Below are 13024 nucleotides of genomic sequence, written 5' to 3' on the forward strand. Positions count from 1 at the left end.
TTTAAACGTGTGGTTGACTTTATTGTGAAAGTCAGTACCGGAAGATGTACTTCTACGTCATGGCGCCTTGACAGCGGCCCTCACACCATTAAACGTTCACAGGGAGGAGGTGAATCCAGCGTCTGGGGGACTTGTTCGTCTGTCAACTGGCACCCTGATTGACTAACATCACCAACGCCCATAAAGTGGCAATATACAGGAAATGAGCCAAGCTGTTAGAAGAAGAGTCATCTCTTTCCGCTAAACCCGAGCGGCTCAATTGTTCCAGTGCGGTGGTCGTGATTTAGATTGAAGTCTTTTTGTATTACGATATCAGTTATCTGATGTGCAGCATCAACTGTTTAAGTTAGCCGCTTTTTATTACTGTGTAGCTAGCTCCCCCTGGTTTGGACTGATACAACGTAGACTTCGACTGTTTTACTCCTGTCCACCCGAAAAATGGCAACCCAAATCGATAAAGAGGCTTGCAGAGAGGCTTACAACCAAGTCAGAGACGACAACACGGACATCAATTGGTGAGTGTGTGGACATGGCTACGTGTCCATACTCCGTTGAAGAATGTGACGATTGTATTTGGTCATGTAAATTTGCAAACCTGAACGTGTCATACATAAGATTTAGAACCTCATCTGAATGCTCACTAGCCATTATTTACTTCGGCAACCATATAATACACCAAGCAATCTGTTTTTCCATCTAATCTCAGTTAAACCTTTAATTCAGACAGCCCGTTACCGCCCTGCTGCGCTGTCTTGACGTTGGAGAAAGCTGCGAAGATTTTTTACTTATTTATTTATGTATTTTTAATAAAAGTTGACATTTTATTTAAATACGCACCGTTTGTCTAACTGGATACATGCCGATTCACAGATAAACTCATAAAGACATAGAGCAAATGATGAATAGTATTTTATGCCTCATGTACTTTTGCAGCAAATCAAAGTAACCTTAAATTGCTCGATATGTAAGGGTAGTTCGGCCTGCTTACCATGAATAGACGCTAGAATGGCACACTGGGGGTTTGCCCGCAACTGAGACCTCCGTAAATTGTCTCACACTTTCCACCTGAAGCCCCAGATTCTAGTGCCTATGCTTTTAACGATAATGTTTAAAATACACGCAGCTTTCATAGTTCTGTCCCTCTGATCTGGCTAATCTGTATTCTGGTTGTTGAGCGGTCACACACTTGCACAGTTATCAGGCCCAGCGGGGCAGAAGTAATTTCCTTTGTCCTGTATTCAGAGAGGATAACGTTATAGTAGTGACACTTACACATGGCTGACACACAGCTGCCACATTGTGTAGGCGTGTTAGGTATTTTATGCATTGATTCAGTTTGCAAAATGGGTTTGAGGTGAATATAATGGTATTGTGAATCAACACATCATGAGACTGGATAATGTATGGAGTAATATTGCACGTGTATCTGCACCCTCTAGGGCTGTGTTTAAATATGAGGGCTCCATGATCGTGCCTGCAGGACAAGGGACTGACTATGAGGACTTCAAGAAGATGTGCACAGGTAAGGAGCAGATTTTATTTCATATCTGCCACCCCCGTTGCCACCAAGCCTTGCTGGTGTAATGTAAGGTTGAAATGTCTCCCCCTGCTGCTGACTAGTCTAGATTTAGTGGCGTGTGTGTGGCTGTGCGTGCTCTGTCTTTGGACAGGTTAAACAGCCTGTATGCCACACAGCTTGACTTGGCAGGACACTAATCTCTTAAGACTCTGTGCTCTCTCACCCATTGGCCTTGAGTCCTGTGATTACACTGTCAAAGCACTTAACACTGTATGCATTGCATTGCGTAATCTGTTCGCCAATATCCTGTGCATGTTTTTACAAGGTGAAACACTGAAGGACAACCTTTTGAATATTGCTGCATTTTTTTCCTGGATTACAGTACAATTGGGAGATGTTGGTACATACTTTAAACTTAAGTCCACGTCCTCCAGTTAGTTGGCATTGATGCAACTTTATTTTTTCACCTGTCACTACCAGTAATTCACTATGCTGTATATAGATGCAGCATGCAATTGTATAAAAGAAATACCCCAGTTGTGTGTGTGTGTGTGTGTGTGTGTGTGTGTGTGTGTGTGTGTTTGTGTTTGTGTCTTTAATGAAGGATCAGGTCTACTGTGTATTCACTGCATAGCTCAGTGATTAGCAGTGTCTCTGTCTTTGCATTTTTGTTTCATCACAAATAGAGAAATATAGCAAGTGGCTGGATTTACAGAGAAAAACAGTTTCACACTCTGATGTAAGGTCCCCTCTTTTTGTGTCCTCTAGAGTATAGCATCAGCTCAGATGTTGGGTGTGGCTATTTATGATGCTTGCTCTTGAAGTCTTCAAAGCTCATGGCCTCAGGGCTGCACTCCTTTTTTCACTGATACAGCTCACATTCCAGTGTTGAAATCATTTAATAATTCTCAGCTTAGCTGGTGTGTTTGTCATCAGTTCCTGTTCAGAGATGACACTTACATTATCAGACATCTCTCTGTTGGCTTGTTTTCCTTATTCAGCAGTGAAGTTGCAGAAAAAACTGCATGAGTGTAGGAGGAGCTACTGAGGCAAGAAAAGAAGGGCTCCTTCTGAATAATGATAATATTTAACTTCTTCAGCTGCAGGAAGTAAAAATAGATGAACTCTAGTGTGCACAACCTGGATCAATGTAGATATCACACTAATATAATTGGCCCCCAAGATTTTAAAACACAATTTCTACTGACAAAATGTAGCAACAACCAATAAATTACTTAGTCAGTGAGTAAATAATTCATTGTAGGTCACCAAACTATCAGCTAACAGGAAATTCACCCCTGAATGTCTCTGGATGGGAGGTGTTTCTCAGGTGTTAAGTCTTGAGTTCTAGTGTTTGCAGCCATGTAGCCCTAGAGGTGTTGGTCAGACAATCCACCACTTTTGTCCAGCCTGAAATTGGTCGACAAATATTGGAGGAATTGCTGTTAAATTTGGTGCAGACGTTCATTGCCATCAGGGGATGAATCCTACTGACGATGATGGTTCCCTTGTCTTATGTTTGCTTCATTATAACAGCAGTCAAATGACTGCTGTTTTGAGAGCCAGAAATTGAGAGCCAGAAAAATGGCCCTAGAGGCCACAAGGACCAATACATCCAACAATCTGAAGTTGTTGAGTGGACTGTTTTGTGTGATGTTTTTGTCTCTCTTTTGTAAATCTGACTATTGGATATTCTCGTGTGCAAAGCTGACATTTTGTCCCAAGGATGATGTAAAAAGAATGCTCAAAGAGTGTGGAGAGGGTCACCCAAACAGTTTGACCTTAGGGTATAGGGTGTCAAAATCAGAGGGATCACAATCGTCAGGCCCTGCTGTCAGCAGAGATAAAAATAAGACCAAATTTGGACTCATTTAACATGATGGTAACACCACTCCTCGTCAAACTCTCCTGACACGTCCACAGGAGCTTTAGTTTCTAGGTTGTGTCGCAGAGTGACTAAGGGAGCTTTGACAGGGAGATACTGTGTCACTTGCCAACCTTTGGTGTGCTGCAGCAACGTCAGGTTATGCAGAACGTCTCTCTCAACAGGTCTTTCTGCTGTTTCATCATTGTTGTACCATTTTCAGTACCATTTTCTCTTCAGTGGGTGGTGTGTGTGTGTGTCTGTGTGAGTGTGTGTGCATTACTTCAAGGAAGGCAAGGAGTTGAAACAAATGATATCCTTTGTAACCGCACTCATAAGACTCTTTACAGTGGCTGCTCCCGTTTATGTGCGGCTTGTCTGATCTGGGAACAGTGTCGCTGTGACTCTGCCAGTTATTACAGGATGCACTGTAAAAATTCCTAATGCAGTCTAGTAAAATCACCAGTACTTTTCACAATAACTTGATTGAAATGAGCCTATTACTACTTTCCATTCTTTAGCCATTCCTAAATTCAAGTATCTGATTTTTAATGTACTACTGAGTGTTAAGTTTGTTTAGGATAAAATGTTAGCTTAATAACTCAAGTTAGCTTGAATTAAAGGCTGCACAGAAATAAAATCAATTATTTTTTGATTGAAAGGGACCTTGCAGTAGAATTATAGGGTAGCTCAGTGTTGGCTGTAGCTTCATCTATGGCTTGAAGAGATTTTCCAAGTGTATGCAAATAACTCTGAAGATGTTACAGTGACTACAACTTTGTAACAGAAAGCTTGGGTGACAAACTGGGGATGTGGAGTGTGCAGTAAACAAGTGTTCAGCAGTAATGTGCATTATGGGAAGTGCAGGATCCAGTGTCTCTGACAAAATCAGGATATCTTGGCCTCTGTTGCTAAACTTTTACCATTCTTCCTGTCCTTTATAAATACTTCAGCATTATGGAAGTGCAATCTAAATCACTGGTGTGCTTTTTATTTAGTCAAAAAAATGCCAGATAAAAGCAAGGAGGTAACATATTCAAATTGTTTTGTCTGACCCAGAAGTATTACAGTGAAAATGACATAAAACAGACGATTCCCACATTTGACAACCAGGATCCAGTGAGTGTTTGATATTTCTGACTGGTCAGTTAGTAAAGTTAATTTACTGTGTTAAACCAGTTGTTAGGTGTCAGCAGTCGTTTGAATATAGCTACTTAATGGAGACTTTTAGCTGTATTTTTAGACACGTATCTGTCACCAGTAGAAACAGGTTAACCATAATGAATATATCACTTACTTCTACTGCACACAGTGTTCCCAGACTGAGTGGTGTGTGATGCTGATGTATCTCAGTTAGTGATGTTGGTGCAGGAAAAGTGACTTTATTTATGTATTGATTGATACATACTTCCACCAGTCAGTTACTGGCCTTTATCTCTTACATTGAGTCACACCTAGATGTTGTAAAGAGTTCAATTCCAGATGGAAACATGATGAGTGTCAATGATCTCTCTGGCAGAAGTTAGAACACTCTGTTGAGGACTTTGCCACGATTTTAGCCCTGTGGCTTAGACACAAACATCTGGAAGACATTGACGAGTAATCTGTTAATGTTATTGTTATGTAATGATACCAAATTGCCTGAGGACAGAGCAGACAAGACAAACCTGAGTATATTTGTTAGACAGTGCAGCAGGGGAATTAGGTGGGAAGTGGGTGAGTGAGCGCAAAGGGAAGGACAGTGGTCAAATGAACTGTCCAACATGGTCAACATTTGAAATGTGTATGAAATAAACTTTGACTTGTTCTATTTACTTCATGTATGAACTGAAGTTAAGTCCAGATGCCTTGACAGATAAATCCAAATGCAGTTTCTCAAACAATGTCTAGAGAAAACTTTTAAAATTTAAAGTCATCATGTAGAGAATGATCACCGTACAGCCTGTGAGCTCAGTTTATGTCCCCCACGACAGTGCTTTTAATTGCAGATATCTATAAATGTCACTAATTCTTATTAGAAGAAATATGATGAAATTATACCTCCTCTGTTCATGTGTTTTTATGTCTGGCATAGTGGAAATGTATTATTTTTGTCAAGACTAGCTCCTGTGAAACTAACTACCACAGCAGTTAGTTTACATGTAGGACAGAGAGAAGCATGTCTTCTGCTTGCTAGTATGACACTGTTAAAAGATGTGGTGTGAAAAGCAGGACTTCAATAGAGGGCTCATTACACTTGACAGCCATTGGCAGATAGAAACTTTTCACCATCAGTTGCTTTTCTTAAATCATAGCATGGCTGTGTCAGAAGAAAAGAACTGATAGAGAATCTGTTGGTTTAGATAATGGAAATTATTATTTTATATCTGACAGATTTGAATATGGCAATATTTTGTTTCCCATATTTTCCCAGTAGTATAGATTCATCAACAACAGAAAAGCCAGCATTACTATCAATAAAGTAAGAGAGTACTATTTTGTTCGCATTGGATAAAGGTGATTATATATATATATAACTACCAGTGAAAGACCAAAGACACATGGGGCTTGTCATTGTTGTGACAGCCATTTCTTTGAAAGGAGGGCAAGCTTCTGCTTTCATGATGCCCATCTGTGTCATTCGAAAACAGAACATTTTATCTATTTCCAAATGGTTTATTTATTTAGAATCTTGGACTAAAAACTTCCTTTCACACAAAAGTTTGAGCTCACCGTCTGTGACATAGAAGGGATATACTCATACTCATCTGGTCCAGTACAATTCACATATCACAGCTACTTTAGCTATTTTGATATCCTAAATATCAGCCAGTTTGTATTCAGTCATCAGGTATTCACAACACTTACCAGGGGAAAGTTATTGTAAACACAGATGTAGTGTTACTAGAGGCTTCACCCTACACCACTGGTCACTTAACTTACTGACATATGACCTTTGTGACCCTTCATTAGAGGCTGAATGTGTCAATGAGCAGTTTATCCTGGTGGTAGTGGACCACTGTGACAGTGATAGGTGTGACCACTGGTGCAAAGCTTACAAAAGATTTTGTTAGCCACATTTAGTCTGTTGACCTGAATACTTCCTCACACACACACACACACACACACACACACACACACACACACACACACACACACACTTCACAAAGCTTCACTCTACCAGTGCAGTGGACCTAGAAAAAGCAGAACCTTGTATTTGTCTGCTCTGCAACACTTTTCTCACACTTTTTGTCTGACTTGTAAACACACAAACACACACACATAGGCACAGTGTATTTTGAAACACTCATTGTTGCACCAGACTGACACAATTCATACACAAAGTGACCCACTGTGAACACAAAGACAAACATACAGAGTGCTGTTGGAACATTATGTATTGGAAGCTGCCGTACTGTGATGACAGAGTTTCCTGTGTGTTATGATCCATTCTACCTTATTGGCCTTATGACTATCTGTAGCCTGAAAAACAGAGCATGGCTTTACATCACATGACAGGAGGTTAGGACCTGCCTGTAACAACAGCCTGAGAAAATAATTTACAGCCATTTGTGTGTTTCAGTCCGTGATCAGTCAAGGGAATTCTGAGTGAGTGTGTCTTCTACCAGGGTATGATGAAGTGTGTGTAACGGCTTAAAGTATCAACTCTGAGCATGTTCTGTATGTCTTAAATGGTCTTTTCCATCTTTTTCTTCAGATGACGCTCGTCTGTTCGGCTTCCTCCGGATCACAACGGGAGATGCCATGAGCAAACGAGCCAAGTTCACCCTTATCACCTGGATCGGTGAGAGCATCAGCGGGCTGCAGCGCGCCAAGATCAGCACCGACAAGACTCTGGTCAAAGAGATTGTGCAGGTCAGAGAATAGAGTGAAGCTGTAATGGTCAATTTGGGGAAATTGGATGGTTACAGAGGCAATATGTCAACAGGATGCTGGATATAGAGAGAAAGTGGAAATAAGATTTTAAAAACAACCAACGAAGACTGAACATGGGGATGAGAAAGACAAGCAATAGAACATAGTCAATCATTAGCAAAGGAAGCAAATATCAACAACAAGAATGTGAGTAAATATACTATAAACAGTGTTCAATGTTCTTCACATGTGCTGAACTAATCAATATTTCAATATTAACAATGGGAAAAGTTATGGTGTGCAGTGTGAAATTGTGACATCATGATATCTGCTTCCCAAGCAGGAGACCAAAAGAGAGTAAATACTGGACTTATACTAAATACTAAAACTCTTTTTGACCTTTGCTGAAAAGTACTGGAACATGTCCTTGTCCCTCAGGATTTATTGCCAAAGAGTTTTAGATATCAAGAAAACTCACACCAGTCATGGACTGTATATTACCTGTTATATACACTGCTGAACAAAATCTTAAGACCAGATGAAAAATTACAAGTATTACGTATTTTTGAGTATTATTTTTGAGTATTACGTATTTTTGAATATTTGAAGATGGCTTCACGAAGGGCATCCACGGTCTGAAACTAACGTCCGTTTTTGTAAACTTCCCTTGCCATCCATCCCCAAAAATTCTCAATGGGATTTAGATCAGGGGAGCATGCAGGATGTCCCAAAAGAGTGACGTTATTCTCCTGAAAGAAGTCCTTCGTCAGGCGGGCGTTGTGAACTGCAGCGTTGTCCTGTTTAAAGATCCAGTCATCACCACACAGATGAGGGCCCTAAGTCAAGAGGGATGCCCACTGCAACATCTCCACATAGCCAGCCATGGTTTGACGCCCCTGCACAACCTAAAGCGCCATTGTTCCATTGAAGGAAATAGCACCCCAGATCATGATGGAGCCTCTTCCACTGTGCCACGTAGAAAACATCTCCAGTGGGATCTCCTTGTCATGCCAGTAATGTTGGAAGCCATCAGGATCATCCAAGTTAAATTTTTTCTTGTCTGAGAATAAAACTTTCTTCCACCTTTCAATGTCCCATGTTTGGTGCTGCCTTGCAAAGTCCAAACGGGCAAGTTTGTGGCATGGGAGGAGATGTTGCCTTTGAAGACGTTTTTTGTTCTTTAAGTCCTTGTCTCCAGATGCCATCTTATGGTTATTGGGCTACAGTTAGCATCAGTAAGGGCCTTAATTTGGGTTGAGGATCAGTCTTTATCGTCACGGAAAGCCTGTTGGATCCTCTGGCTCAGCGCAGGTGACATTTTTTTGCATCTACCACTTGACTTTTTTGTCCCTGCCATGTTCAAAGACAAGAAAGCCTTTTTGTCTTTGCCATCAGGGGGTCATGGCAGTGTGAATGCCTGAAAGAAAATTACATGAAAGCCAGATTTTTGTGCAGTTTTTGACTTTTTAAGTCTATGGTCTTAAACTTTTGATCAGCTGATGAACTGCCTATTTGAGTTTAAATGCAGTTTTCAATAAATTGCTTACTCTATTTTTTTTGTCTCTTGCTCCTGTTTTTTCTTTTTGCATTTTGAAGCTCTACTTACAACCTGGTTATGATCCACCAGCACGAAATGCAAATATAAATTTTTCCCCCTGGTCTTAAGATTTTGTTCAGTAGTGTATATGACATCAGCTGGGATTTCATTGCAGCATTTTTATAGTGACAGTTGACAGTTAGCAGCTCATCTGTCTAATCTTCAGTTGCTCTTTATTGAATTAAATGATGTACAGCTCTAATAAAAAATGCCAGGGGTAAAAAAAAAAGGGCTCTGTTCAAATAACACCAACAGAGCTTAGAGAACTATTGTTACAAGTGCAAACATGTTAGCAGCTGGCTAGTCTGTTATCTTGCTAGTTTCAGTAGTTCAGGAACTTGCCCCTGAGAGTTGTCACTCTATCACTAAGCCTCTAAAGCCACACATTTGGTGAAGACATGCAGAAGAATGGTGTGACTGGGCCTTAAGGAGGGCTGGGTATTGAAAACCCCAGGAATTGTACTGGCACTTGCATATTACCCAGCCCTAATTTTAAACTTAGTTTATTCTTATTATGACGCAAGATGAAAAGTCACTGTTGTTTGCCACAAGCATACAAGTCATCCTCAGCCACTGCTTTATGTCTGGTAGTTGATGTAAACTGTTCTTTTGGTGCCAGATAGATTTATTACTATTCCTCACAGCAGCACCTGTTTTGTTTCTGCAGAACTTTGCTAAGGAGTTCATGATCAGTGACCCGAGGGAACTGGATGAAGACTACATCCGCACGGAGCTGAAGAAGGCAGGCGGAGCCAACTATGACGCCCAGGCCGAGTAGAGAAGTGCCACAGTCCACTGGAAGGGTCGGGGGGTGGGGGCGGGGTGGGGTGGAATAAGTGGGAGCGGAATAAGTGGGGGCTACCTCTTGGGGAGAGGACGAGACAGGATGGAGAGGGCACCTGACAAAAGAGAAATACACGCACTAACTGCACACATTCAAAGTGAGGTCGAGCAAAGAGACTGATGATGAACAATTGGTTTATTTGCAAGAACACAGATACACAGAAACGAAGCAGAGGTGCACCAGGAGCAGTTTGTAGAACCAGTATAAGTGCTTCAAATACTAACCAAACACTGATTACGCTTCCTAATAATGACTTTATGAATCTGTAGATTCTCTTTGTTGTCTAGTTTAACAACATATTCATGCACTCTGAACAACAGCTTTATCAGAAAATGTTAACAGATAAAAACAGATCAGAGTTACCTGGGATGTGTAGTGACAGATCCTGACAGTAGAGATGCTGTTGGTGCACCACTCAAATACTAACATCTGCATTTGGGCACAAATATACACGATTTTAAAGTGTATGCACGAGCTGCACATTAAGACATTTTCATGTCTTAACATTAAATTTGTTGCCAGAGCCACAGCTGGTTAATTGAGCTTAGCACAAAGACTGGGATAAACAGCCTGGCTTTGTCCAAACATACTGTAATAAAATCCACCTACCAGCACCTATAAGCATCACTAATGAGCATTTTATATCTTGTTTATTTAATCCGTACAAAAACCAAAGTGTATAACTGACACAGTTTGCCAAGCAACTCGCAGAGACTTTAGGAAGTCACTACTCATGGCTTAGAAATAGTCCACATATAACCTGGTGGACTGTCAGTTTTACACAGTTTTTTTTGTACTGGTTAAACAAATGAGATAAAATGTATTGTATCCTTGAAAATTGTTGGTAGTTACATTTTTTTACTTTTGTCAGAGTCAGGCTATCTGTGTGTCTGTATTTTCCATCTTTATGCTAAGCTAAGCTAAGCTAACAGGCTGCTGGCTGTAACTTCATAAGGAATAAACAAATATAAAACCTAATTGCAAACTATTCCTTTAAGGGTCGGATCTAGATCAGAATTGGACCCTGACAGTGGACACAACATGGCTGTTACTACAGTGGGTATCTGCATGCACTGACATGTCCACACTGAAAACATGTACGTGTAACAGTCATTTCTGAGGTTGTGCACAGCCAATGCTCTGAAAGAACACAAAATATGTAAAACAGCCATCATGCACATATAAATGCATAGTTAAAAGCAAGAATATAAGCACATATAAAGGTCACAAACTACTGCCTTCTCTCCTTTCCTACCCTCTGCCCTCTCCCCAGTCAGCTCATGGTTGGTTATCTACTGTGCATTGTCATCTCAACTCATCCTCATCTCAAATGGGCTGCAGTTGACCAATATGGAGTCAAGGCTTCAGCACTGTTTGCTTGGAATTTTTATAGAATGAGGATGTGAAAACCTGAGGGGTTTCACTTCAAAATAATGTGTAGTGATCATGGATCATGTTGTAGACTGTTAATAACCTATGACTATGACTTCATTGGTGAAGATAGATGTTTAATTTTGAAATGAAACCCTCCACTTGTAGGCATGTGTTTGACACCAGAACATGCTCGTAGTCATGATACACTGTACCACCAGGAGGAAAAGATCTCCATTTTCTAACAAGATCCTTAGCAATGGTCGGCAGCTTTCTTTGAGTAAGTTTGAGTCATACAGTGTTCACATTTAGCCACCTCAGCCAGGCAGATGTGTTTGTGTTACAGCCCCAGAGTCGACCATTGCATGCATCACATCAGTCCTGACCCTGACTGGAGTTCATCCTCCTGTCTTCAGATTTGTACTTTGTGTTATGAATCCCTTTTATCACTTGCTCACATGTGTCTTTTGGTGAGTGTGAACATGTTTGGATCTTATTTCTATGTAATGTTCACTTTACTTTTCCACTTACAGTTGGACGTAATCGATGTTAGCAGTTTCCAGAGCTAGGACAGAATTTATAAAGGAGTACTAGGGTAAAGACTCAGACTCCTGGGCTTACGGGATGAATGGGCTGTAACTTTGTTTACAATCATGAAAAGCAGGCAAGCCAACTAAGATCATTTAAAATTGTGTAGTAATGGAAACTTTTTGTCATATGAAAATCAGTGATAAGATCTATTCTATCTATTTTGAGAAATTTAATGGAAAATGGCTCTATTTCTGTTTTTAAAATGTTAAAACTTGTCTCAGGATTTTTTGGGATGAAGGTACACCGATTCAGACAAACAGTTAATATATTGATCCCTCAGCAGCTCCTGTTGTCAATTGTTGAATGTTCCCCAAAATCTCAGGATTTTGAGAATGGAGATCTTTTCCTGTGGTGTCTCATCTCACGATCTACCACTTAAAGGTATCCATGCATACTGTAACCTACTGTGTTTAACTGCCTGAGTCTCCCATGGAGAGAGGGGCATCATGGGAGTCTGTGGACACTACACTGTGATTGGCTTTCCTCCTTACATGCAGCCAGGACTTTGATCATCACGGCAGCAGAGCCATTTCTCGGTTGTAGCATCTCTTTTTATTTGGTTTAAACCCTCCCTCCCCCCTGCAAAAAATAGGATTTTTTCTTGTACTTTTTTGTTTTTGAGATGAATTTTATTTTCTCTTAAGACTTTTACCATTTGATTTTATTTTTAAGAGCATTGTTATTCTGGACATTGGTGGAACAGATTTTCAAAAAATAATGCAAAAAAGAAAAAGAAAGAAAACTGAATGGGCACAATATCAGTCATTTCAAAATAAAATTGATGTTTTTTTTTCCAAAACTTGCTTCTTAAAGTGTCTTTTGTGTGTCTCTGAAGCACAAATGTGGTTGTGACGCTGCTGGTTTACATTTTTTAGTTGGCTTAGACCTTGAAAAAAAGAGTCTGTAGTTTGAGGCACTGTAGAACTGTGATGAGTCAAAGATCCCTCAGATTTGTTTTTTTTTTTTTTTTTTTTAAAAAAAGGTAAATCAGTATGAATAACCAATCGTGGAATCCCAACAGGGTTTGTTTGTGGTTTGGGATGGTGAATGTATTGCAATATTTGGGGTGCATTTCCCTACAGTATGAAATTGAGTCTGTTGTGTGGTGTATTGACTTGAAGGATCTGCAGTTCATCAAATCATAAAATGACAAAATGACAAAAATTAATGCAGAATTGGTGTTCACAAGCCCTTCAGCTGGTCCAGTTGACAGTAAGTTTTTCAGCTGCAGCAAACAGAAGTGATCTATGTGCCATTTAAAAAAAAAATGTATTCAGTACCTTTTTGATTTCATGGTGGTGCCTCCTGTCTGCGCAATAACCAGTGAGAATGATTTTGATACTTTGTCTACATGTATAGAGAACTTGAAACTTGAATTTTCAA

The 13024-nt window shown here is 40.2% G+C and overlaps 1 protein-coding gene across 1 annotated transcript; it reads left to right on the forward strand.

The window, feature by feature from the left end:
- The first annotated feature begins 82 nt into the window (after positions 1-82).
- Positions 83-12440, forward strand: cotl1 (coactosin-like F-actin binding protein 1). Its single transcript, XM_018704016.2, has 4 exons — positions 83-515; positions 1440-1522; positions 7081-7238; positions 9503-12440. Exons 1-4 carry the CDS (start codon positions 439-441, stop codon positions 9611-9613), a joined length of 429 nt encoding a protein of 142 aa, XP_018559532.1. The 5' UTR covers positions 83-438; the 3' UTR covers positions 9614-12440.
- The last annotated feature ends 584 nt before the right edge of the window (positions 12441-13024 follow it).

Source organism: Lates calcarifer, linkage group LG10 (assembly GCF_001640805.2).
Source record: "Lates calcarifer isolate ASB-BC8 linkage group LG10, TLL_Latcal_v3, whole genome shotgun sequence".
Lineage (NCBI taxonomy): Eukaryota > Metazoa > Chordata > Actinopteri > Centropomidae > Lates > Lates calcarifer.